This window comes from Etheostoma cragini, chromosome 11 (assembly GCF_013103735.1).
Source record: "Etheostoma cragini isolate CJK2018 chromosome 11, CSU_Ecrag_1.0, whole genome shotgun sequence".
Lineage (NCBI taxonomy): Eukaryota > Metazoa > Chordata > Actinopteri > Perciformes > Percidae > Etheostoma > Etheostoma cragini.
Window position 1 is genome coordinate 15,421,145 of NC_048417.1, and position 27,526 is coordinate 15,448,670.

The 27,526-nt window shown below is 38.4% G+C and overlaps 1 protein-coding gene across 3 annotated transcripts in view; it reads left to right on the forward strand.

Moving 5' to 3' along the window:
- Nucleotides 1-19,681: 19,681 nt before the first annotated feature.
- csrnp3 (cysteine-serine-rich nuclear protein 3) overlaps nucleotides 19,682-27,526 on the forward strand; it is a 22,425-nt gene continuing 14,580 nt past the window's right edge. The window contains exons 1-2 of one of the 3 annotated variants that reach the window (XM_034885337.1): nucleotides 19,683-19,969; nucleotides 20,812-20,852. Coding sequence is in view for 2 of the 3 variants with exons in the window: in XM_034885336.1 (XP_034741227.1) it covers nucleotides 19,967-19,969 (3 nt within the window). In the remaining variant the exon portion in view is untranslated. Of the gene's footprint in view, nucleotides 19,970-20,811; nucleotides 20,853-27,526 lie in introns of all 3 variants that reach the window. The other 2 variants (XM_034885336.1, XM_034885339.1) reach the window with 2 other exon arrangements.

Below are 27,526 nucleotides of genomic sequence, written 5' to 3' on the forward strand. Positions count from 1 at the left end.
TAGACATGTCTGCCAGGCATCTGCCCATCCATGTTCATCCTCAGCATGTGTAACTCATACCTGCATTTCTATAGACCACCTGTTTTAAAGAGACACTCTGGGATTCCTGCTCCCGCCAAACCTCACCGAAATGCAAATGATCCTGTTCCTCTGTTCTCCTTGTCATTTAAAATTTAGATTTGTATAATCCTAGCATAACTCTGCTAGGATGAGAGTAAGGCTATCTAAATCAAAGTCACAAGCAAGATTGGCTTATATATACATATACAGTAGGTAATCTGAACATTTGTGTCAGTGTTTCAAAGTCTCATGTTCTTTCCATGATAAACCTGCTTTATTCAGCTTTAAGCCAGTCCTCTGTGATCCATAACAGAGATAAGTCCTGCAGTGAGGGTGAAAGGAAAAGAAAGATGTATACACACAAACACACACACACACATACAGCACACAAAACGCACACAACACGCACACAACACAAGATCTTTCCCCATTTCTTCGGATGTAGTGGAGTCTACTCTATTTGGACATCCAACAAGATGAATAGATAAATTAGTATATTTACAGTTATGTGTGCTTTATTAACTCCTCAAGTTGTCAACACATTGTAATTATTTGGACTATAATTACTAAGTGAAGGTTTAGAAAGCCGGAAGAGGTATATTATGGATTACTGTAACACAATCCCATGAAAAGAACAAAATCAATAAGTGTCCATGTAGTTCTAGCAGACATTCTAGTCTGTAACACAGTGTGTTTGGACAGTTACACATTTTCAATGGATTTTTATTCCAGCATGATTTGAAATGTTACAATGACTAGCAGTTTAATAAAAATGACAAGGCTAGACTGAAAACGTTGCATTTCCGGGATTGCTCCGGTGCCGCCAGAAATTCCGCTGGATGTCTTTTATTTCGGCTGGCTCTCCGTCACCTTCCGCTTTCTTTGAGTTTGCATTCTTAAATTTAGACAGCTAGTTACACTATCTGTCAAATCTGAGTTTTCTGTTGCACTACTAAAACAAGTTTTAAACCTATGTTCCACCAAAACAAGTTCCCTCCCGAGGCTATTTAGCAGAGACACCGCCAAAGACGATGTGATCGGTTTAAAGGATTGCCAGTAAACCAGAGCCCATTTTTCCCCCATCCTGGAATGCTGTTTGGACTAGCAAGACCAGAGAGAGTTCTGGCAATGTGACACTAACCCCAATTTAACACACTCAAATCTGAAAGTTGGCACTGTAGCCACATAGTAATTATTTCATTTTCTAGCCCAATATGCTGGTATACAGAGCCAAAACTAAAGACGTCCAAGTACTTGACCACTGCATGACCAATGCTGAAAGAAAATCCGCTGTAAGTATACCGAATGTCTCCTAGTTAGGAAAAAGGGACAGGTTTGTAATTTAAAACATCAAACCTTCTTTCTCAAACATTTCTTTCCACTCAACATGCTATTGAGCAAGCCACTAATCCCCTGGTTCCTTCCCGAGACATGGCTCATTGCCAACCAACACATTTTTTGGTGGAGAGCCTTATATTATCAATTTGTAAACCTCACTCCTCTTGCAACCACTCACCCAGACAGTGGCAGCTATCTGTGAGCTCTTTGTCACAGTGCCTGGTTAAATAAGATGGAAGTCCAGAGGAGAAGCCTCTGAGCTGTTTACATTACGTTTAATTAGATTCACTAGGAAACAAAGGAAATGTCACATTTGCAAAGGCTAACAGACATTTTTTGATACTAGTTTGCAATGGCGAGACTGAAAACAAATACAGTTTTGATGTCAGAGGCAATCAGGAGATTATAATTAAATACTGTCATATCCTAAATCCTATAGCTCAATTCACTGACAAAGTATAACAATAACATTTGAACACAAATATTTGAAATATCAGTGTCTTAATATGATAATATATTCATTTTAATATGGTTGCCAAATTATAAATTCAACAAAATAAGCATTAAGTAGCAATTCCACCACAAATGGTTGTTTGTTTAATGAATGTAAACACATAACCATTGTTTCAAACTGGATGCTAATATTCACCTTACATTAATTGTAATGCAAATGTTTGCATCTGCAGCTAGCTTACAAATGTGCAGAAATTAGCCAATTAAACAACAACAATTTTCATTAAATCTGCAATAAAACTGAATTATGAAAGTCACTGAATGTCTCTTTCTATTGCATTATATGCATTTCTTTTGAAGTATTTGGGTTCATCTATAGGTCTCATCCATGATGTGGATAACTTGGAAAACCATTTCCCTGTTTCTGTAAATGCGGGTGAAATATTGCCAACAGTATTTTCATTTTGATCCTCTCCCCAGTAGAGGCTTGGAGTAGCTTACATCAGTGAGCGCTGCATGCAGACCACAGGCAGATAGCACCATGAATGATAATGAGCCACATGTCTTCCAGATGCCATTAGAATTAAGGGAAGGAATCACAAGGATTCTTGGATTCACAGACTTGCAAAGAAAGGATTTTTTGTTATTATTTTGGAGCGGATTTTGTTTGTCTTTTTGTTCTTTTTTTTGTCTTAAAACCCACACAATCAGGAATTATTAACTGTTTAACTCCAGCTATCATAGCAAAAAGTAATGCCGCTCCACTTATGTTGTGATTTCTTTTATTTAGGCTTTTATAAATGAACGTCTTATTGCTTTAACTTGACCCTGTCAAGAACATGAGTATAATGTTTATGAAGGGAGATGAAGAGTGTAGATCTACCATAAAGCCCAACAAGCCTAACAGATGATGTCAGGTGGAGAGGCTAGTGATATGTATTATTTTAAGAAGTGGTACGAGGCAGCTCCAGAGTGTCTACACGGTGGCTTCATGTAGCGTAGCGGCAGCTTCTTTAAGCTCCACACAGTCACTGCTCTGTGTGTGTTGGTATCTGCTACACACAGAAAGTATCACTTTGTGCTCCTGACCGCGGGCCACCTGGTAGTACTGAAGGGAGCTACACACATCCCTAGCCTATGTGAGCTACTAAAAATGAAATGAATAGTTTGTATAGAGAGGTTTATGAAGTGAAATGATCAAGCGAACATATTTGTGCTTTCAATAGGATAATTCCAATGTTGAACAAATTGAATAAGAATAGCGCAATTTTAGAGCACAGCAAGGGTAAAATAATGTAACAGCTGATTGGTACTACCTCCGCTGCTATTGAGAGAGAGAAAGACGAATATGAGAGAAAGCTATTTGTTGATTATTAGGAAGGCCATTATCTTTGACGAGCTTGATCTCCTGCAGTCCACAGAAAACATTACAAGACCCTATTTATAGCACCCACACAGTACGCCCACAAACCTCCCAGCACGATAATGACCATCCCATTCTGTTTGTCCTCAGTGATACAATGAAACACACAAATGGAAAAATAAAAACAACCGGCATGAAGCAACATTAAAGTTTAAGAAAATGTTACCTTTCTTCTTCATCATCTTTCACTAAATCAGACTAAGAGTGGTAGCAGCTCTGTAAGGCTGCACGCAGACACAGCAGTGCTTTAAGCTAAATGTTAACATTGGCATGTTAGGCAGGTTGTGTAATGTTCATCATGTTCACCATTTTTTTTTAGCGTGTTTGGCATGCTAGCACTTTAATAAATAATATGCACTTAACATAAAGTACAACTGAGAATGATGGGACTGTTATTAGTTGTGTGGGTATTGAATTATGAATTTTTACGTGATTAGGGTGCCAGTTGAAAGGTCAGGGGATAACCAAAGATATTATAGTTCATCCTTAGGGAAACATTAATGCCTGAACTAAATTCCATGGCAGTTCATCGAGTAGATGTTTGCAAAATATAAGGAGAACACTTTGACCTGCTAGTGGTGCTACAGATATGGACCAAATTTTATGGCAACTCTAATCCTTGTCCAAATAGTTCATTAAACCAAAAATGTCAACCTTTTGGTGATGCTAAAGGTAAAGTCAGGGGATCTTCAAAGTCAGTAGGATCTATCTGGGCACCAGTAATGTTTTACTTTATTAGTATTATTGTGAATCACTGTGGAGTAGATGAAATTGTCCAACTTTAACATGCATGGTTATTTAATTATGACAAGGCTCATAGTGAGTATTCCATAAATATGATGAAAACACACACATCAAAGCACATTATACAACATGACCAATAACCTGTATACTAATGTACATTACATATTTTAAATGGCACAACGCAATTTACTTTTGCAATGGAAACAAAATACAAAATGACTGCACTAAAGGCTGTGTAGAAAAGGCACAGAGCTGAGAGATTTTTTACTATAATCCATGTAGTTTAGTCTTAAACAATCATAGAGTGTTGCATATACCACATAAATAGATGTGATCTCTGACAAAAGTAGAGCATCCTAACTGCCATGCATGCAATAATGATACAGTAACATAGATCATAATTTGTATACTTCCTTATCTTTATATATGTAAATGCTCTGAGGAAGCAGCAGAAAGACGGCGATGGGGATATATCGCTTAGCTACTAATCTGCACCATAGGGCTGAAAAATACCTCTTTGGTTTTTTAATTTTTTGCAAATATATACGCCCCAAGGGGGTCTTCTCCTGCTGCCTCTTTGGAAAATTAGGTAGAACAAGTGTGATATCGGGGTAATGCCACCCTTCTGCTTGGAACCTGAAGCGAGGAACCATATTATACTAAGCCTGGCCCTGCACATCAAAACACTTGAAAAGTCTTGTATGAGACAAAAATGCTAAACTGGCATCTGAAAGACAAGAAACTAAAGTGAAATCAGAGGTCCTCAGGTGGCTTCCTTCCCCAGTCTTTCCTAACTGTTTTAAAAATATCTATGCTCATTTTTGAATTGACACTGTGATCACATATCTCCCCCACTACCACTCACACGGCACAATGCAGGTGTTGTTGCTTGGGGCATGAATATAGAAAATCTTTGCAAACTGTCAAGCCAACATGCCTATTTTTGAAATTTTAGTGTTGCTGTGCATGGATTAGATGTTCTTTTTAGACCTAGAAGTAGTTTACAGTATTTAGAAGGCAATTGAAGCTTCCCAGACTCTATGTTTGTCCCTGATATATTTAGTGTGGTGTTGGGTCACTGGCTGCTGTGTGGTTTCCAACAGGTTGACTGAATCACTAAATTACAGTATTTTAAACAAGTCATGTCAACAAAATCACAAGCAGAATAGTTATATCAGTAAAACGTTGCAGTGACAGTAAGCCTTTGCTTAATGCTTCTGGAAATAAAGGAGGCCATAAGGGTTAAAGCCATTTTACATATTTCAAAAAAACAAAAAACAGACAAGATAATTTTTTATAGAAAGACAAAGCGTTTCGCGATCCCTTCAGAGTGACCTCACAGCCCAAGGATGAGAATAAATAATGTAGGTTATTAAATAAACAATTCAACGTTGTGGCACAAATGCTTATTCGCTTTATCTCTGAGTTTTAGATGAGATTATTGATGCACTCTTGTTGTTGTGTGATAAGTATGTAGTTCCAGCAAGGTGGGCAATTAGCTTAGCTTAGCATAAAGACTGAAAGTTAGGGGAAACAGCTTCTGTAGCTATGTCTAAAGGTAAGAAAAAGTAGCTACCAGCCCCTCTAAAGCTCACTAACCAACACATACATGTAACAGTAATGTAAAAACAACAATTTGAAGTTTTAGAGGGAGTCTTATGGTATAGATAGTCAATGCTGTTAATAATTGTATTATTAAGCAGTTTATACATCCTTAACTAACTGTTACAGCCCAAACTAGAAGGGCACTCCACCAAGGCATACCCTATCTAGTGTGAATTTTTCAGGTCGGGAACTTATATTTCTGACTATTCCAACACCACAAGAATGCAGCACAAACGCCCTATCTCGCAATGTCCACAAAAATAAAAAATGTGGGTTTTCACCCCTAGATTCAGATCCACTCAAAATGTAATTTTTTCATCCTTGGCCCATGCTACACCCTTTCACCAAGTTCCATGAAAAGGATTTTCCATAACCCTACAGACAAACCAACAAACCTCCAAACCTCCTTGGCGTTAACTAAAACATTTATGTTTGTGTACACATTTTCCGAAAAGGTACAAATGCTGGTAAGTCTAATTTTGAACTTGGGAGTGGGAAGCTGATTCCCCCTGCTTTATGTCATTATGCTAACTTGAGCTAATCACCTTGGTTCCAGCTCTATGCAGCACTTAATGTACAGACATGAGAGTATTTATTTTCGTCTAACTCTTGGAAATGTCAAACTATACCTTAAACTTTTCAATTGCTGTCTAGCTATCAAGCAAAACATGTCAATAGCTTTAATCTCACTGCATACTTGCACCCACAAAGCACAATGTCCAACAGTTTACACATTTGTCCCTAAAGACATGTAATTTTCATTTTTAATGTATGTACTGTACATTACAGAGTCAGACTAAGCTGTGAGTGTTTTAGCCTCAGAAGAGTCTGGTGACAGAGAGATTTCTGAGAAAGCTCCAATCTCTCACTCCCAGCTGTCCAAAAGTGGCCTTTAGGAAAAGTCTCATTGGAGAACACTAATAGACAGAATGGAAGCAGCTCAAATGTGTGAATCTCTTGAAAATGAGTGTCTGATTTGTATTGCAGCTCATCATTTTGTAATTGGCTCTTTGTGTGTTCTTTTTTTAGTGTCCATCTCACTGCCAAAAATATATTAAATGTTTAAAAAAAAAATATAATATTACTCTGGCTTATAATTGTTTTCAAAATCCATTAAAAATGTAAGCACAATCAATTACCTGATTGTACTTAGGTAACTCTTGATTAGCCAGCAAGTGGTATTTGAGATTGGATGCACTCCGGTGGTAACTCAATTCACATCAAAAGGCTGTATACAAATAATATTAGTCTTGTCGAGAGAACTGGAAGGGCTTTGAAACAGAACTTGCTATTCAAAAGACCCTTTTCTTCGTCCATTTTTGCTCAAGGAGGTTTGCTTCTGAAATTCTGCTAGCCATCCACAACGTTACTGTTGCATTGCTCTCTGATTTCCTAAACCATGGAGCGGCCTAAGGCCCAAATCACACAGGATGCACGTGCATTAATCGCACGAGAAAAAAAATCTGTACTGTTAAAAGGAATTTGCGTTAATTCCTTATTATCGCTTTAATATAAGCAGCTCTAGTACACACACATCAAACCAGTTACTGTCAGGTTACTGAGGAAAAAATATATGTTATGGCTGGTTGGTAGGTAGGATGGAATTTATAGCCTACAACTCAACACTGACTCTATTTACAACCAATCTGCAAATTGCTTATTACGGAGGAATGTAAATGCATTGCTGTACTGTAACTTAGGTGGCTGCTAAGAAGAATTACACATTCAATTGCATTAGGCAGATTTCAAACACTCCAAATGTGGCTGTTTCCCACATGACACCAAAGACATTTATTAAAACACTGTGAAAACATTACAATGTCTGTAAAATAGACAGACATTTTATATTAGACTGAGGAATTGGACGTACAGGGGCAAGTGTCTTCTGAACAAATAATCAGTTCTTTCTAGCACTGCCTACCCAAACATACACACAAACAAGGTGCTGTGTGCTTTTAAGCTACCAGTCAGCTTTCAGAACTCCCACCACTGAGAACACCCCTGTGTGTGTGTGTGTGTGTGTGTGTGTGTGTGTGTGTGTGTGTTTGTGTGTGTGAGTGTGTTTCTGCATTCATACTGTAGGTGTTTGTGTGTGAGGGTATATGGATGGATTATGTAGCTCAGCGTAAATTCTTTCAGGAAGACCCAACTTTTAATCGGGGAACTCCAAAATCAATTTAGCTGTTATCCTAATACATTTTTTGCTGTGTATAACAGTTGCATATATGCAACTGGTCTCTCCTGATTTAAATACAGCTCAGTGTAAATTCTTTCAGAAAGACCTAATTTAATAAATGCTCTCTTCCTGTATGGAATCAACTGGTCGAGGCGTTCACCTTCCTGCTTAACCAATCAGAATCGTACACAAATTGTAAGGGCCAATCACAGAGTCACAACCTTGCTTTAAAAAAATCCGTTTCTCCCTGTGCTATTCAGCTAGTATTGCAGACATAAAGTGCAAACCTCCACCTCCAGACATTTACTCCAGCTGACAGGTCCGGAGGCTCCTTGGGTCTGGACTTTGGATTCTTTTGTTGCCACCACCGATGTCTAGATTCCATCGGGGGGTCTGATGGTTCTCTAGCCCTATATGTATAGTCATTCCCCGGAGTCCTTATGTTCTTTTTTCCCCAGCATGTTCCCTTGGATCAGGGAGGCTCCAAAATCATGGTGGCAGCTGTTGCCATGGTCCCGCTCCATGTTCTGTGATGCCATGTTCATCTGCTACACTCTGCGGTGCCCAGCTACGTCCTGCTGTGCCTTGTAATGCCGCACAGTGCCCTGCTATGCCATGAACTACTACAAAGAACTGCTACAAACTACTATTTTTTCTATTTTTGTTATTTCCACTCTTTATTTTAACCCCAACCGGCCCGTCAGACACTGCCTACCAAGAACCTGGGTCTGACCGAGGTTTCTGCCTAAAAGGAAGTTTTTCCTCACCACTGTCGCACTGTTGCTTGCTCTAGGGGAGACTACTAGAACTGTTGGGTCCTTGTAAATTCTTTGAATTGAATGTATATGCAAAATATTGGTGTTTAATCACTAAAGACTGTAAATTTTATTGAGCTGTACAATAAACTTCATTTGCATACCTGCAAACTAGTCTCTTTTGATTGAAATAAAACTGTTTGGTTGATCTCTCCTCATGACTGGAGTGAAATACTACCTTGGAAATCCAGAGTTTTCGCGAGAGCACAATTTGAATTTGCTCAGCGGGTTACTCTGGCTGTCACTACCCAATGTGAGTTGGGTGAAGAGGTGATCAGTGCATACTCAGATTTAAATGGTTTATGGCATAACGTGTACTGAAATATGTGAAATCCATAAAATAATAAACTTTTCTCATTACAATAACAGAAGACGGAAATCATTACAAGCTATCTATGATTGTTTGATTGCTAACTTTAGCTCAAAACGCCATGCAAGTGACAGCCTTTGTTGTGTTTAATTGGCAATTAAATAATTACAATTAATAATTGCTAACTTGTAATCAGCAGTGAGCTGTGAGCCAAGCTGCACAAATCACATCGGTGTACCTCATATAGGCGGGCCAGAGGCAAGCTAAACAGATGACAACAGTTTAATCTACCAGTTGTGTTGTGTTATTGTGATTATTTGTAGTGTTATCCAATTAGATGCAGTGAGATTTTCAAATGCACGGTTGTTGCCTTCCCTCGAGATGGCCGACTTTCATTACTCGATGCCAGACCCTTAATCTTTCAGATTTGGGATCTGGATTTCCAGGCTAGCGAGGAACAGGCAGCACAGGGAAATCTTTGAGTTGGTTGACTACACTGCAGCAAGCACACACACACGCATGCACGCACACACACACACACACACACACACACACACACACACACACACACGCTGCACTCACTGTGGTTTTGCAAGTGCTCAAGATTTACTATGGGGACTTCCAGACTGGCACAGCAGATTCAGTACTGGGCCTTGTGGGTGACTGCCAATCAACATGACACTAACTTTGGAGAACAAAATATCCATTAACTGAGAAGCAAACCACTGAATACTGTCAAAAATAATCACTCAGTTGAACGAGCAGTGCAAAGTCCTACACTAACATCAAGAGGTATTCAGTGCTGCACGAAGATTTTTTCATGTCTAAAATATTAAAGGCCATTCCCCCCCCATGAGCAGTCAGCACGAAATGACTGCAAATGATGGCCTACATGTATGTTCTGCCCTCACATTTCATCATGGACTGTATGAAATATTTCACAAATGTCTTACTTTTTTATTGTCAGAACTATTGTGATTACTTCATATTCATGTTGCGCTTGAGAACATGGGTTAAATTCACAGTTTAACAATTTAACTTAAGTAAACATTCAATAAACTGACAATACAATTAATAATGAATGGGTATAATGAACTTTATACATTCAGTCATTATGTTTTACTTTATTAAAGATTTGCTTTGTTGTCAAGTACCTTCACATTGATTTATTTCTCACAGATCAGCTTTTTATACCAGTGCAACCTAATATTACTGAAAAGGACGCATTTCTAATTATTAATCAATTAGCATATAAGATAAAACACAGAAAGAAAACACAGAGAGATTTATTTGAAGGATTACTCTTTGAGATGATTCAAATGACACAATATTACAGTGCTTTTAAAGAAGGCTTTTCTGTCCACACATTCCACCACAATTTGAACAACCTAACTTCTATGAAGAAGAAGATCATAAACTCATAAAACTTCTGGGTCATTCTTGCAGAGGAGGAGCATAATGGAATGACAGGATGTGATTGTTATGATCATCATGTAGGACTGTGGCAGATGCTGTACATGGCTCCTAACTGCCTCCCCTCACCCCTTTCTGTCAATTAGGGGTGTCAGGTTTTTGTCAAATAATCACCCAACACTTTTACCTTGTTCTCTACAAGACTTTGTTTCTCAACCTGGAAGGCGCTGTATAACCAACAAGCTGAAGAAAAGAAGGGAAATAACAGCACCACATAGCTCCTGCCTGAGGAAAACAACAATCAAGGCACATAAATGTTAATATGGAGCAGTAACTAATATCCCAATTCACTTGTACATTTTCAGATGCCTTTCACGGACAGTATGTGAAATAGGCAGTTGAGACAATGACACAATCAATTTGCAAAAACCAGCAACATCATTAACATTCATAGCAACAGGGCATATATTTAGCCCCTGCTTGTCCTGTGACGTAGTCATGCCTGCCTGACACCCAATCTCGGCACCAAAAGCCACGACGGAAACTCAAAAAGAGCCTAAAAATAACTGTCTCAAGTGACACAAAACTAAGCGCCATGACTCAATAAAGGAGAACCAACATTACTGTCAATAACATCTTCAGTATCGCTAAATGCCGTCTAATGACAAATTTGACCATATCTCTATGAGTCTAAATAAGAATACAGTTTATATATGGGTAAGTAATGTTAAAGGCATTGTAAATTGGGAGACTTTTACTTTTTACTTTCAAAATCAAAGCCATGTTTTTTTTAGAATTAATTATCAAATGATCTAAACACTTATCATTAAATCTAAAAAATTTAAAAATAATTAGTTGGCTCCTCACATTATCAAGGTTAGAAAGGACAAAATAGAATTTGTCAGATTAGAGTTTTATTCGTCCTCCCTTTCATACTTCTATCTAAAAATCTATTTTCCTACCATAGCTCCGTTTCATTCTGGTCATATCTTTGCTACATGCTGCTGCAAAGCCAAGCAGCGCGACCCCTTGTCTACTTAGTGCATGTATATTCAGCTTCCCTTCAGCCTACTTTGTTAGTCATGCTCTGACTTAGTATGCTGAACCATACGTACAGTAAATTGTAGAAGCAACAGCCTTGGATACAGTATGTCTCCAAAAGTTGTTGGCCAAAGCAAAGAGTGGCTTTATGTTGGGCAGTAAAATGGCTACAGAGGGCTGTGATGCTGTTATCTGGATATGATTCTTTGAGATGACATTTCCACAAGCACTCCTGAAGGCTTTCCTCTGCCTCCTTACCAGCAGTTGTGTGCTTTCTGACTTTAAATTAATAATGTATTACACAAAGAGACATAAAGAGAAGTGTTTCTTTTTCTCTTCCATTTAATGTTTCCCATCTAGCTACAGCCTAATTACCCATTATATGTATGGAACGTTGTGGGTATAGACTATTCAACTCTTAACTGTACGTAGCAAATATTGATTGGTTGGAACAAGTATATAAACAGAAATGTATAAAGGGATTTTTCGTCCAGGAAATCTTTTTAAAAAAGCAAATGGGGAAAAATCTTGCACTAGGGCCTTAATGATCCACAAAATTAATACTTTCCTGTTACAATTTAATAGACTTTAAATAGGGAAAACATTAACAGTTATAAAATTATATTATCTAATGGCACTTTTTATGAATCAGCAAAAGTAAATAATATACCTGTCATTGATATTCGACAGGGACATTACTGATTGGGCTGTTAAGAATTGGAAATGAAACAATCAGATCGTTATTCTGTTAATGCTTGCTGAAAATATGTGGGGAATTGTTTGAGATAGTACATGAAATATTGAGGAAAGTGCCTCGTACTGAACAACATGATACAATATGATGCAATGTGATTGGAGGCAGTGTATTTGTCAACCATACTGTTTGCTATAGTGGCCATTTGTTTTGAGGTATACATTGTCATGTAGTCATTTAGTCAGAAAAAGCAGATCACGTTGCCGGGTTAGCACAGATGGTAGAGGGGGCACACATATATAGAGGTTTACTCCTCGACGTAGCGGCCGAGGTCAACTCCAACCTGCGGCCCTTTGCTGCATGTCATTCCTCCTCTATCTCCCCTTTCATGTCTTCACCTGTGCTGTGAAAATAAAGGCCTAAAAATGCCCCAAAAACCTCTTTAAAAAATAAATAAAAGGCACATGTGAAACGCATACTTTCCAGAATAACCAAACTTCAACCAGTTCCAAGAACTTAATTAAGCACATTATTTTTTTAAGTTTAGTTTTGGGGCATTTTAGGCCTTTAATTGACAGGACAGCTGAAGAAAGGAAAGGGGAGAGAGAGGGGAAAAGACATGTAGCAAAGGGTCGCAGGTCGGAGTTGAATCCGGGCCCGCTGCGTCGAGGAGTAACCCTCTATACATGGGTGCCCGCTCTACCAACTGAGCCATCTGGGCACCCAATTAAGCCCATTATTAAATGAAATAGGGCCATCGTGTGGGACTATTCCTACTTCACTAAACTGGTAAACGTGAGCTCCATATAAGGTTGAATTTTATAAAGGCATTGCAACTGATATACAAGACTTGAACTTGCATTAATTATTATGGTAGTCATGATACACCGTAATTTATTGTAGCATTCTACTGTATTATCCAAGTGAGCAATAGATACGTAATGACAGGTTAAAGAAGCAAGCTTGTGACCGGGAGGATGCCACTTCAATCCCCAGACCAACAGGATCAAATCTGGGTGGGGGAAGTATAAGAGCAGCACTTGTCCTTGCCTTGTTACCACTGAGGTGCCCTTGAGCAAGGTCCTTAACCCCAAACACTCCAGTGGAGCTGCTCAGTGGCCAACACATCAGAATGTGGTTGGACTGGGGAGCTTCCATGTATGAATGTTTAACGGTGTAAATGGTAGTCCTTGTAAATGAGAATCAACTTGAAAAAAAAAACAATTGCGTTAACGTAGAGTTGTTGTATCCAATAGATTGTAAAGGAGCTTTGTTTCTGCTGCTGTGCAGTGGTTTGAAGTGCAACATGTTTATTGGATTTGATACATTTCAGTCATTCATTTCTTTCACTCATCTAGTTGTGGTATGCTGTACGGCTAGGCAGCGTAAGCAAAGGCCCCGTACCAAGTGTGTAATCACTAAAAGATACTTCAAAAGGGATTTTACCATTACCATCCAGTCTAGGGACCAGAGGTATCGCCAAAGCATTAGACATTCACTAAGGTAATTATATAAGTAAAATTTCAAGTAGTAGTAGCAGTAGTAGTAGTAGTAATAGTAGTATACAATCTAATCCACAATCCACCCTTGATGGAGGAACTTCAGAAAGACAGTTAACAAAATATCCTTGCCACTCCTTGTCTCTTTATTATTTCTGTGTGTGCCATCTTGTGGTAAAATAGAGTTACAACAACACAGGTTTGGTGTCCATGATGGTAGGCACTAGCAATGCAAAACAAGGGATTCATTCATTTTGTCTGCAAGCTTAGCTCTTTTCACTGTGATGGAGAGTTGAATTGAACTGAAGGCAGAGAGAAGAAACAACGTCTTTAAGTATACAACAGAGAGACAGGAAGTCTCTTTCTTCTTGCTATGAAGTTATAATCATCACTGATAATGATCACCTATTTTATGCCTGAACACCCTTTGGTTAATGTTGATCACACAATATGACATGGACCACACATTAAGTTAAAGGTTTAAGGCCAACAGGAAAAATGTTATATATTGCATGCGGGAATAGCTGGACATATATCAATTTAACATACAGTATACAGTATCTAGAATGCAAATGAGCCACATGCATAAAGCCAGCCAGCCTGCTGAAACAGTAATTCATTGCTCCTATAAGCCCCACAGAGTGTAATATTCAGCCAATACATGTTTCATTATTTATGTAAAGGAAACACTGGCAGCGTACTCTGAGACTGCCTGAGAGATCTGAAAAATGTCAATACAGGAAGCTAACATGCTACATGGCCATTTGACATATGTCTTTCAAACTAAATGAGGATTTACTATTGTACACACGCTCGTTTGTTACAGTTGCCATGGATACCCTATCCTTCAAATTCACCAGCATCCAGTTTACAATGCTGGAATATGACATGATTGCCTCACACACACTGCTAATCATGCTTTCTGCCAGATTGTCTTACTCTATTAAAACCATTTATGTTGGACTGATTATACTCATCGTTCTCCTCATAGTGTAATATTACTGTGAACAATAGCAAATTCTCTTACTTTGCAAAATCATCAATAGCAGTAGCACAATTACCCAAGTTATGCTTTGGTAGGAAGTGGATTATACTTAATGTATATTTTTGGCCTGTGTCTACGTAACGTGTATTGGTGTTATTCTGATGTGTGTACATGTTTTCTTTTGTGCTGCTCTAGCACAGGTCATTCAATACAATTTTTCTCTACTAATCACATCTACTAAGCACTAGTCATCAAATGCTGGCAAATAAAGATGCATTGGAAAAAAGTTTCAACTGGCTTCTTTGCCAAATATGATTTTGGTTACAAACTGTTTGGTTTGCAACATTTTTTTTCATGGTGGATTTAGACAAAGTTAGAAAAGTAGCAGTTAAAACAGCATTACATAGTAATTGTGTCAATGCGACACTGCGTTGGTATTGCGAGCATGTTCGCAAACCATTGCCTTTTATTTACACATCCAGCAGACATGAAAAAAATATAAGCCTTCATTTGCAGTCTTTTTCCAGGCCACCTGATGAGTGATGTCCATTATTCACTTTCCTTTTAGCTCTATTCTAGTTTCCACCAATACCTGAAAACAACTGTTGGCTCATAAGCTGCTTAATGCTGCACTACATTCACCAGCTGGACCCTAACTCTGCCTGTCTGCCCTTTGACGCTTGGCAGGTAATGTCCACACGATTGATCAAAACTGCAGCTGGAAACATGGTTCTTGAAAGGGGTAACATTGAAGCGTATCAGTAAAACTGTGAGCCTTAAAATCAAAAGCTGAAAGAGGCTAAGCCATTCTGCAGAGCTTAGGGGGGTTGTCAAGTTGGGTGAAACGTATCTGTGGGTTCATCACTATGGGCAACCTGTTTCACACTACACATATGAATAATTGTTAAGATAAAAATATTGATTAGTGCAGCTTTTTAAGGTGAATCCAACATTTATTTTTAACATCTGCTGTACATGCTTGTGCATGATGGTTTAGAGATATCAAGAGATGATTGTGCAATCCGTCTATCAGTATCCATGGTGATGAATGTTTCCTCAGAGAGTAGCGAGTGAGTTTACTTTTAATTATACTCTGCCATTAATGTGGAGTGGCCTCCACAGCTTTGACAGCAACTTTTTACAGAGTGGCTCTGCAGTGAAGTGCTAGTGAAGGATCAATTTGGAAAACAACAAAAACATGAGGGGCAACTGTTTCTGAAGAAATGGTATGGCATCATGGTAGGGCCTTACCGTCCATTTACACCAGTGTACTATGGGTTTATGGTTTTTATGCTTTTCCTTTCTCATTTGTATGATTATGTATTTTTATCTTTTAACTTTTTTGTGTACCACTGTTCTGTCTGTGTTAATTGCAGAGAGCTATCTTTGAGTTCAGTAAGCATATTGTTGCCTTCTTGCTTCCCACACCTACCTGTCATCTGTCACTTAAATAACATTTGGACAGCATATTTTTTTTCCGGCCACAGGTGGAGTTCTCTGACGTTGTTATACCTTCTCATGGATGGTGTCAGTGATTCTTTAGCAACACACCCACTGATAAACAACATGTCAATGTTCACTTGCCACAATCATCACTGATGGAGTGCTTTTTATTGGGTGTGTTACTATATAAAGCTGACTGCAGGTGACAACAACTGTTAAACACTTCCCATAAAATGGGAAGACCTGACATTTAATGACATTAATCGTACTTACAGTTTTTGAAAGCGAAGTCGATGATATTCTCCCCCAAATCACATTCCAACACGGAAGTGTCTTTAATCCAGATGTGTTTAAAGCTCCCCTTTAAATTAATCGATTAGCAAGCCAGCGGGAGTGGGCAGTGAGAGTGGTTGCTGCTCTCTCCGGTCCATCTCTTGATTGAATTTCCATTGTGGTGCAATTGTATCACCAGGTACTCTGACTACAGAAGGGAGAGGACACGGGTCACCACACTCGACAGGGTTCCACTTTCTTTGAAGCCTGGGGGCTCTATCAGTGGCAGAAAATTGGCAGGCTTAGTACAAAAGCTCTCTAGAGCTCCCTTAAGGGAGACACGCTAAATGATTCTGGTACTATGTACAAGAGAGGCCTTTCACACACAGGTAACAACCCAACAAACACACACATGCTCACACAACATTCCATAGACAATATGTAAAAAATGTTACCTGATCTGACACATAGAAGCTTTTTAGGAAAACTTACACAAGAAAAATTATTCATGATAGATCTGTCTACTGTGACGTGTTGAATGAAGGACACTGGATAGCCGCTGTTAACTTGAGAGTAATGCATAATTCAGAAAGGCCAGACATGAGGATCACGCGTAGCATGGTTTTTACAGCCATTAGGTTACACTGAGAGGGGACAACTGACAACAGCGAATCACACAATCTTCCTAAAATTGTCTTCATGTGAAATATATGAACACATTTTTCTTCATTAGTAATCTTGTTTTCATGTACTTGTTGCTAACATAACAGGCTACATAGGAACAGTAAATTCTCATTATCACTAATAAGGGTGCCAAAACAGAGTTATGCTGAAATTAAATAGCACTTGGCAGTAGGAAAGCATTAAAATGCATGTGGATTGTGAAATGAAGACACTTAATATGTTGGTGTATTGACAAATCTCAGAATCTAATTTACTGACAATGTTTACTTATGTTTTTGCCCTGTAATGCAATAAAAGGCTTCAGATGATACTTCAGAAATAATTGGGAAGTTTGGGTGTAGCTCTGTGATAGCTTCTTAAGTCTGGTTGCTCTAAGCGTGGTTTATTTTTTAGGTTTCCTTCAATTATTCATAGTAATAATATCAATTATTTCATTTGACATGAGAAGTTAACAGACATTACAAAAGAAGAAAAAAGGAAAAACGAGGAAAATAATCATGGATGATATGTGCTGATTCAACATTCAGTGTGCAGAATGCTCCCAAACTGATTGAATATTGTGCATTTACCAGACTTTTAGCTAAAGTCCTCACCACTTGGTTTGTACTGATGCAATATGTGTAAATATAACATATATATATATATAAATATATATATAGAACACATGCCGTCCCTTTTCCCTTTAAGAATGGCTCTGTTTTTAAGCTCCTTACTAGTAGGCAACATTGTGCTTAAACTCCACTTTCCTAGTTTTAAACACTTAATGTACCCCTTATAATTATTAATATAAACAGCATGTCTCTGTTTAAACATAATGAGATTACAATGCTTCAAAGTACAGCTGTATCTTTGCAAGGCTAACAGCGTGCTGTGTTGGTTTACCTTGCCTTTGTTTATTCCCACGTAAGAAAAACACGATTGGAATATAGTTTGCGGTGTAATTGCACAAATGTTTCTTTCTTCACAATGAGCTCTTTAGTGTCATCTAATGCTCTTTGTGAGAAGCACAGGCCGCATTCCTGATGCCTGTTCAACCACATCAGTATCAAGTTCATCAGACGTTTGTGGAAATGTGATACATAGACACTTTTAACATGTCACAGTTGGAAAAGCATTTGGAAAAGCCCAGGTTTAAATGATCAAATTAATAAATCCCATTTACAGCTGCTTCAGTTTCTGCTCCTGGTATTGATCATACTAGCTCAGTGTCAGGCTTACAGGGGCACTGAAATAAAACAAAGCCACTGTTAATCTTATCATTAACATTTGTGCTGTTACACTTTCTCTGGCTTAATAAAGTCACTGTAATTCTGAAATTTCCCTAATGCAACATTCACTTGCCTCCTTTCATGTCCAGTAAATAACAAGCACACTAAAATAAATCAGATTGAATATGAGGGTAGAGCATAATTCCCTCTCGTATTTATCTCAAAAGACTCCAAACCAGCCATATACCCACCCACACTTTTGGCTCTGTTTGGATATGATCATGACAAGAGATTTATGGCCCACAGAACATCTATTGTTAAACAGTCTCGCCACAAGATGGCGATGTGTTTCACTGATTTTTAAGAACCCTCTACCTCGAGAAGTCATGTGTTAGACTCGATGTTGAATATTTAATTTACACTAAAAAACAAAACCAAGCTTTCCTGTTGCATGGTGCTCTAACCTAACAGAGACACCCTGCACATTCTGCTGATCTACCTTACATAATCCAGCGAGGACAAATTCAATTTGATATAGTGGTGATATGGTTGTTTGCCAAGGCAACTGTTTCTTTTTATAAGTCTCTTCATCAGTTTCCTTACCATGTGAATAAGGGGGCTTGAACAGCTGCCCTTTTACTTTCTAGAGAGAAAGTGCCTTTTTTCCCCATAAATAAATACAGTAACAAATGCATTTATCATTTATTATTCATTACCTAGTCAGGAGATTAGAGTTTGTTAAGTTCCGATTGAAATAAATTGGTATGGAAGTCAGAGTTGTGTTAATATATTTAACGTTTTGTTTAAAATAATTATGAGAAGAGACCCTTTTTTCCACATCTTGCTCACAAAACTTGTTATCTATATTTTCTATTCATAGGACAAACCCATCTGTAAAATTCTGTTTATAATAGTATTGATTTCTATATTTATTCAGTACATATCCATGCCCTACAATGCATTTCGTTGCCTTGTACCTGTACCTGTGTAATGACAACGAAGTTGAATCTAATCTAATCTAATCTAAATGAGCCCCTGCTCCCCAAAATGTCTGTGCACGTGCCAGCGCCTACTATACGTTCAGGAGGGATGTTGTCTAAATGTTGCAGCAGTGGTGCAAAGTTCAGCATCTAAAATAACGTACAGCCTGTTGGAGACACAAATATCCCAACAAAAGAAAACACAGGCTCGTGCAGAAGGCAAAGTCAACTGATTTAGTCGAGCTTGAACCAGATAATCTAGTCAATGATTTAGCTTACTTTTAGATGCCTTAATTTTCACTCAAATGACTAAGAATAGTCATACACAAAGAAACGATTTTAAATGAAATGCTGCCTATACATAGCCTACTACACATCCCTGTTAAAGTGTTTTAAAATCACGGTTAAGCCCACCTTCTTTGGCTACAGTCAGCGCACATGATGGCACAGTGGGATGTGTGCGTTGAAGCCTACAGTGGGCCGGCAGGCAGGCAGCAGCGCTCTGCGGATGATTCCTGGTTTGTTAAACCATGATTGGACAGACTGTGTCACGTTGGCCGTGAAGCTGTCAGTCCGATGCTGCACCATTGTTCCCCGAGCAGCAGGAAGGAGTGCATGTAGAAGCACAGTTGTTATATGCGACAATTGTGCCGGTATTTCCAATAGTTTACTAATCTGGAAATCCGGTAGCAGTTTTTAATGATCTCACAGCGGTGGGGGGATTTCCGCAGAAGAAAACTGGTTTAGGGAAAAAATTGTCAAGCCCATTGAGAGAGAGGGGCGTCATTGACTGGCTGGATACCGATGAGAGTAACGAAATGAATGGTGAGTAGCCTATGAGCAATCATTGGTCTGGATTAGAACACATGCATTGATTAAATTGGTAAAAAAATTGAACCCCTTTCTATGTTGCATAAAGTAATAACACATGTTTGTCTGCTGTACTGTTACCTTAATTTTTGTGGGACTGGTTGGGACCCATCCCTAATCCATTTGCCAAACTCTTCTGAGCATCAAACCTCAGTCTGCTTGGTACTTGTGCTAAATAGTCATTGACATTTGACAGTTGCTCTACTACTTGAAGGTCACATTTTCTTTGTTTCATTCCAACCATTGGTGATTTAATTGTTTAAACGCTGTGCACAGATGTTGATAATAGACACAGAGCCCCAGGGGATCCTGACTGTTAAAGCTCCAGTCCCTTTGTGTATGTTTGAGGTTGCACATGTGTGCATCACAGGCTACTGTACTAGGAGCCAGTTGACTGGTATGTGGCCAACTGAGCCCCTCATGCAGACCGCAGGGAGAAGAGAGACTGGTTCCCTGCAGAGCCTCCTGCAGAACAGGCAGGGGAGGCAGAGAGCATGTTTCCCCTGACCCCCCCGGGGAGACCCCCTCCAACCGCCCCAGCTCTAAGTGACTCACAAAGAGATTTTAGATGAAGCTGATGTATAGGTCAATCACCTATACATCAATGCTAAAATTGCAAGTTTCTGTGACAAAACCTGGTTGCAACATGTGCATTACGAAACAATGGCTTTGTGTTCATGTTGTTGTAAAACATGCTTTAAAGTCACCTTTTACAAAATCTTGAAATTCCAGTAGAGAGTTACTCATATATTGGCAGTAGTCTTACTATTTCTGTTTCCCTTTTCTATTCTTCACAGAACAAAGGGGGGTCACTGCAGTGTAATATATTTTGCTAAAGGTAAGATTATTTCTCCTTCTTGCTGTCTGAAATAATAATTTCAGCCTTCACAAAACATTAACATGTTGAGTTCATGCCAGTGATATAGATGGTGTTCAAAGCATGCACAACTGTTGCTACGCTGCCACAAAAGACCCTCTGATAACAAGATATGATGTGATGTTGATGCAGACAACTGTGTTTAGTCAACACAGACAGCTGCACTATTCTCCCCGGATTATACTAGAGAGATGCCTCTGATTTTAACATGATGAAAAGACGATACATTCTTTCTATTTTTCAGCAAATCAACCATCAGGGCTATAAAAATACGTAAATCACAGGTTATGAGATTTCCAGGCAGTAAAGACAGTTAAAGTAATGGTTTTAATTGTTGCCTTGTAGTTCAAATAGTCTATGTTTACATTAACGTAATCAAAAGATGCAGTTTTGTTGACGGCCTGTTTTTTTGTTACATATTAGGCTTGAATATGGCAGCATCGTTACTCAGCCATGCCTTTTTTTATTTTTTCCTTGTCAGCCTCTTTAGTCAGAAGGAAGCATCAAAAGAGGCAGTCCATCCCTGTCCAAAAACATGCACTCAGACATGCGACCATACCCATGTAATCACACCACTATTCCCATCTTTGTGATTGAGATCTGAAAGGCAAGCGCAGGGTGTATTTTTCCTCTTCAATCCATCTGTCTCCTCAATCTATCAGCACCCAGTCCTCAAAGGAGCAGACTTTAATTAGTACATGTGTCACTGAGCTAAAGGACACTGCAACATTAAGTAGATGTATCTACTTGTGAAAAGCTGCATCATTAAGCTGACTTATTTGAATAAATGATTCAGTCATGCTCCTATTACATACTTTAGCACAGATGGCTAAAGCTTGATAACAGGAACTGTGGTCCATTAAAGACTCACAGGAAAGGTGTTGTGGCTTGACTGCACTGAGGAGAGTCTCTCTGCAGGAGGCCGGTGTGGGTCTGCACACAGAGGTTCACATGCCCGGCCAAATTAATTTTGTTTCCTCAAGAATTCGTGGCTTTAAGCTCTACCTGGAAGTTCAGGAAGATTTACTGAGGGAGGTTAAAGGTCAGATTGTAATGTGTGGAAGACTAGTTGGACTCTGTTTTGGAATAAGTAAGAAATGAAAACAACCAGCTAAAGTTGTAAGTCAAATGGGTTGTTTTACACTTGGTTGCTTGACATCTTAGCACCTGAATAAGTTAAGTGAGATGAATCTAACAAACGTTATGGACTATGGAATTCTATTTTCTTTGTAATTTCTGAGTTAAATTCAAAAATGTATCAAACAAACACCGAAAAAGACTCAATATCATTATAAGATAAGATTATCTGTGTGATACACAATTTATGTTCTTACAAAAAACAATTTGTAATTCCATAGTCAGTGTGATTTATATGATATGATGTATATACAGTATATATATCATCTCATATAAATCAGACTGAATATGGTTCAATCATAGGATGATTAATAATAACAAATAACTAATATAACAGATCAGCTTTGTAGGTCCCAGCAGGGTTCATGTTTCCAATTTAGTTGTTTTAGATGTAAGCTCTGGGCATTCACAGTTTAGGACTGTGCTCTCTTGAGATGTTGCCATGACACCTATTTGGAATCCTTTGTCTGCTGCCAGCTAATTAAAAACATACGGCTGTGCCTTAATGACTTTTATTTGTCAGTGCATAGTATGCCACCACATAAAGGCTTTAAATAGCCAATGTGTTCAGGCATCAACATCAGAAGTCGTTCTGTAATTATTTGTTAGATTTCAAATATTCTACAATGGGAAATTTAATTTCCCCTTATTCTTAGTCAGTGATACTTGAAATGCCACTTCATGGACACACACAGTTGTAGTAGGTTCAAACTAAGGAAACCTCTAGGAATGGTAGTCTAAATCATTTAAGATAAGATAAGGTTATGTCCATTTATTTTTATTGCACAATAAATCCGAGAGATGCACCCTGAGCTTAATCATTTACAAGATAAACCTTGTTTGAAAACAATGCCTTCATATGAGGCATTCAAAGACAACACCACCACATTCATAAAATGTTTCATGAGAAATGTAAAAAAAAAAAAAAATAGTTCAACTACTTCTTCAACTCTTCTCATGTTTTTTTTGTTGTGCTACATGTAATTGTGAATGAAATATGCGGCCAGCTACTATGTTGCCATTTTTAGCAGGTCTTTTTTGTAAAATAAAAAATGTATCTCAATAGAGTTTCTGGGTAAATAAGTAAAATAAATAAAGTACATTAAGTATGTATATAAGGGCTGATTTCAACTTTTAAAATCAGGATTAGAGCCTTTTTCTTTAAAGGTATGGAAAACACACTTTCTCAATCAACTTCTTTTCAGCAATTTTCTGCTAGTCTGTTTTCTAAGTTATAATGGACTTTTGTAATTGCACGTGTCATTTGGAAAAACATGATGCCACGTACTTTTTATGCAATAATCAGAATTTAGTTGGTTAGTTTGATCACTGTCAGTCAAATCTGATCAAACAACGGCCAACGTCCTTATGCACTGCGCTGCTTTCTTCTGTTAAATTCTTAATCAATAATGTCACACCATGGCTTTTTTTCTAGATTTTATTTGATGCTTAGCTTATTTAGTCATGACTATTAAATGTTTATGATTAATAATAACTTGTAACTTTTATTTTTATAGTCTTTGACAGCGACAAAAAAGTTATACAAACTGTTTTGGATGTGTTGGCACATGTGTCCAAATGTTTAGAAAACACATTTTGCACAGATGCTTTGATTGATTTGGGCAGATGTTTTGAAGATTGTATTTTCAAAGCAACCAAATGTCTGATTATTTTATCTCTCATAGGCTCATCTCTCATATCTTATTAACAAAAAGACATATAGAGGAAAGCACTGATAGTTCTCTAAAAAGCACCATTGCTGTAATTAAAGGATCCTGACATCATTTTCAACATCATGCCAGCATTCTAAGTAGTTTTTATTTTATTTTAAATGGCACTCTTAGTGTTTTATAGTGTATTTCTTTTTATTATTTTATTACTATAAGGGAAATATATGAAGGAGTAACATTTTGCAGAATAAGACAGACACATACCTACCCATCAATAATATATCAGGATCTATATATCTATAAACATAATATAACCTATTTCACACACTTACAATCTCAGATAAAATCCTAACCAACAACACATTAAACAATTAAATTAGGTATGTATCCAGGATAACATTCCCAATCGATGTTTCTAAAGAAGTATTTTGTGTCATTTTGTTTTTTGATATCACTCTAATTTACTAATCACAGGCAGAGCTGGCCTACATAACACATTTTCTCAGATAACAGTGTGAATGTTTTGCATATAAAAAAGTGATTCAATATCTCAACATGATACTGGCTATATATAAATGATAAGGTTTGTCTGCAGAATATGAACTCCACATCCCACTGCTTTCTCAGCCTGTGTGAGAGATGAAAGCAGCCCTGTCTCTATGAAATACTTGGCAGCTCGATTTCTGCCAGCATAACCGGCTTCTGCGAACTTTCAGGTGGCATGGGAAAATATACTCATAAATAAAATATAGAGCCATGAATAATTTGGGTGAGCTTTTGTGATTGACATGAGGGTGAGAGTACCTGATTATGCCTCTGCACTGTGTGACTTGAATGACGGCAAATCAAAACATTACTCTAAATGTGGAGCTTGTTTGTTCCTGCTTGTCTGCTTCGGCGTATTTTGATCACTGCATGTAACAACAAAGATTTTGGGTCAAATCTCTTCTTAAAGATTACTCTTCCATTTAAGCATGCAGCTCTGTTTCATTAAAACACTGCTAATGCTTTTTGGTGTGAAAGAGGAAACCACACATCATGCAAGGGGTCAAATGTGTATTTGCCCTAAAATTATCATTTATGTAATTTACAGTATTACACTGGCCATTCACAATACCGACTAATAGTTATTTGTAACTACAGTATGCATTAATACAATGTTAAACTGCTGCAGCTAGATATTTATTAGACATGGAGTCACCCTTTGCTCTGAGCTCATGTGGATAATAAGGAGCCGTGCTGCCTCCATTGTTCTATGAGGAGGAAGAACAGATCAATGATTCCCAGCTCTCGGCTGTACAGTAGCTGCAGGGGGGAGGCTGCACAGGCATCACCAGGCTGCATCTCCTCCGTGTGCTGAGTGCTGTGCAGTGAGCTACACTCTCCCCTCCCTCCTTTCATGTGTGTGGAGCAGATCTGTCTGCAGCCTCAGGCAAGTGCAAGTTAACAAATGTACAGAGCGCATGTGAAGTCTCATTTGCATAAATCTGGAGATGTCACTATGTTTCCTTAAATGGATTCCTTTGTGTTTTATGAGCTCAATGTTCTTTTTTTTCTCGTGCTTGTTTAATTTTTTACAGGCTGGCTGAGAATGAAGATGACTTTATTTGACAATTAGTGTTATTTATTTGCAAAATTTGTCCATCTGACCTTAATTGCATTACAATGGGAAAAACAGCCAGAGCAAATGTTTTTTGTCACCAAACAATTAGGCAGGTGTTTTTCAGTGCTCTCTACCTTACATAAGTAATGACAGGCCACTTGAAAAGAAGGCACGGGATTGTGCATATAAAAGATTTGTAGATACCGTAGCTTAATAGCAACATTTACAAATGTATTTTTTTGTTTTATATCTGAATGATCTATGAGGGTTTCTGCCCTATATGTTCTTTAGGAACAAGATACAAATGATTATTGTGTTATTCCTAAATTGGACGCTAGCACATTTACAGATTAAGGAAGATGCCCCCTGACCTGTTACAAAACACTTTCTTCTTTGCCCTTTTCATGTATAATTAAGGGATCTATCTCACCTCTTCTACAAAACAGTGTCAATGAATATATGAGCAGTGTGTTTGTGTTCTCTCTGATGCGGGGATCCCCATCTGTAGCTGTATAATCATCCAGGCCACAGCCACTCCTCAGGGGAGTCCATCTGAGACCTGGTCTCTCTCTCTCTCTTTATATCTATCTAGTTATCTCTTGCTCTCTGGCTAGCTTCCTCTCCCTCTCTTCCAAAGTTGCCGTGTACAGCTGAGTGTGGTAGGATGAGTGCGAAAACAAACTCAGACTGGCTGCATGGCCAAGGATCTTTTGTGGTTTCAGGGTTTGACTCTACTGAAGTGCACTCAGACATGGTCTACTGCAATGACATTTTTTTTTCTTGCATTGAAACAAGAAGAAGAGATAAGTAATAAAAAATATCTGCCAAGCCATCTGGCTGAATATGTGCTTCATCACTACGGAAACACTTGCAGTCTATGATGCAACCAGCCATACTGAATGGCATAGGCAGTTGGCTGACGTCGATACAGAGCAAGGTAGCACGTTTTTAATCTATATCAATCTATACCAACACTTCCCCGCTCATATGACCCCACATATACACATTTAGCGTCCAAACACAGCTGGAGGAAATGCGTCTCCTAAAACTGTATTATGTAGCAAATAATTACTGTATACATATGTAACGGACCAATTTTGTGACCTGTGTATATTCAACTGCAATGTTTCACACCAATTATGACGGGTTAATGTAGCGCAGTTGACTTTGACATAGACTTTGGATGTCAGTGTTGCTATTAGAAATATTTAAAGGTACAACAAGCCATGTTTGAACACAAGGGCGCAGAAATACTCAGCAAACCCAAAGCAAACTCAGCTGAACCACAACTGTTAACACCGCTGGCTAATTTATTTAGTTAGCTGATGTGTTAGTTAACCTACAGACTTCTCCACTAGCAACTTGTTGTAAATCAGCCGGCACAGCCGGAGGAGCTCTCTGCAGCTTTTAACCTGCTCGGCTGGAGATGTTCTCTTGTGCTCTGTGGGCCCCAAAACACAGAAGTCTGCTGAAGTCAGAAAACCATTTTGTTGTATGCTCCTAATTAGCAAATGTCATGGGATGGAACGTCTTTTTTATCAATACTTCCATGATCTGAGCATGTTAGCTAGAGATATCTGCCTACTGTCTTATTTTGCACGTAAAAAACGCCTCACGTTGCATTACTCGTGCTATTTCGATCACTCAAGTTGCAAAATTTCAGTTTACATGATACAGAGTAAAATGTCAATACATTATTTAAAATATCCATTGCAAGTAAAACCATGATCTTTTCCTAACGTTAATCAAGCTGTGGTAGAAATACAGTTAAGTTAATGCCAAATGTACTTTGCTAACACAGAAAAATAGTAGTTACACATGTGGCCTTCCCACAACTGTCCTCTCTATTCCTGGAACTAAAGGTTTTATGGTTATAAGTGTACAGTGATGGTAATCACTCTGCCGTCTTTGTCTGCATGGGCAATGTCCATCTATTGATTAGTTGTGATGTGGGACTTTTTTGTAGTTGGTCCTGACATTGTCCCATTTCAACTCTCTTCAAAATCTAGGTGCCTGCTTAACAGTATGTAGATGGGAGTGAAGTGTCTGATTTAAAGCTGCAGTAGGGAGTTCTGAGAAAACGTGGATTTAGCCTAAAAATTTGAAGCACACCTTCCAGGTCCCTCCCCCTTGCTCTCTGCTGCGCTACAGCCATAGACCGTATATATATTGATGGACAGAGCATCCGGTTCGGAAAAGTGCAACCACTGCGGAAGTAACTTAAA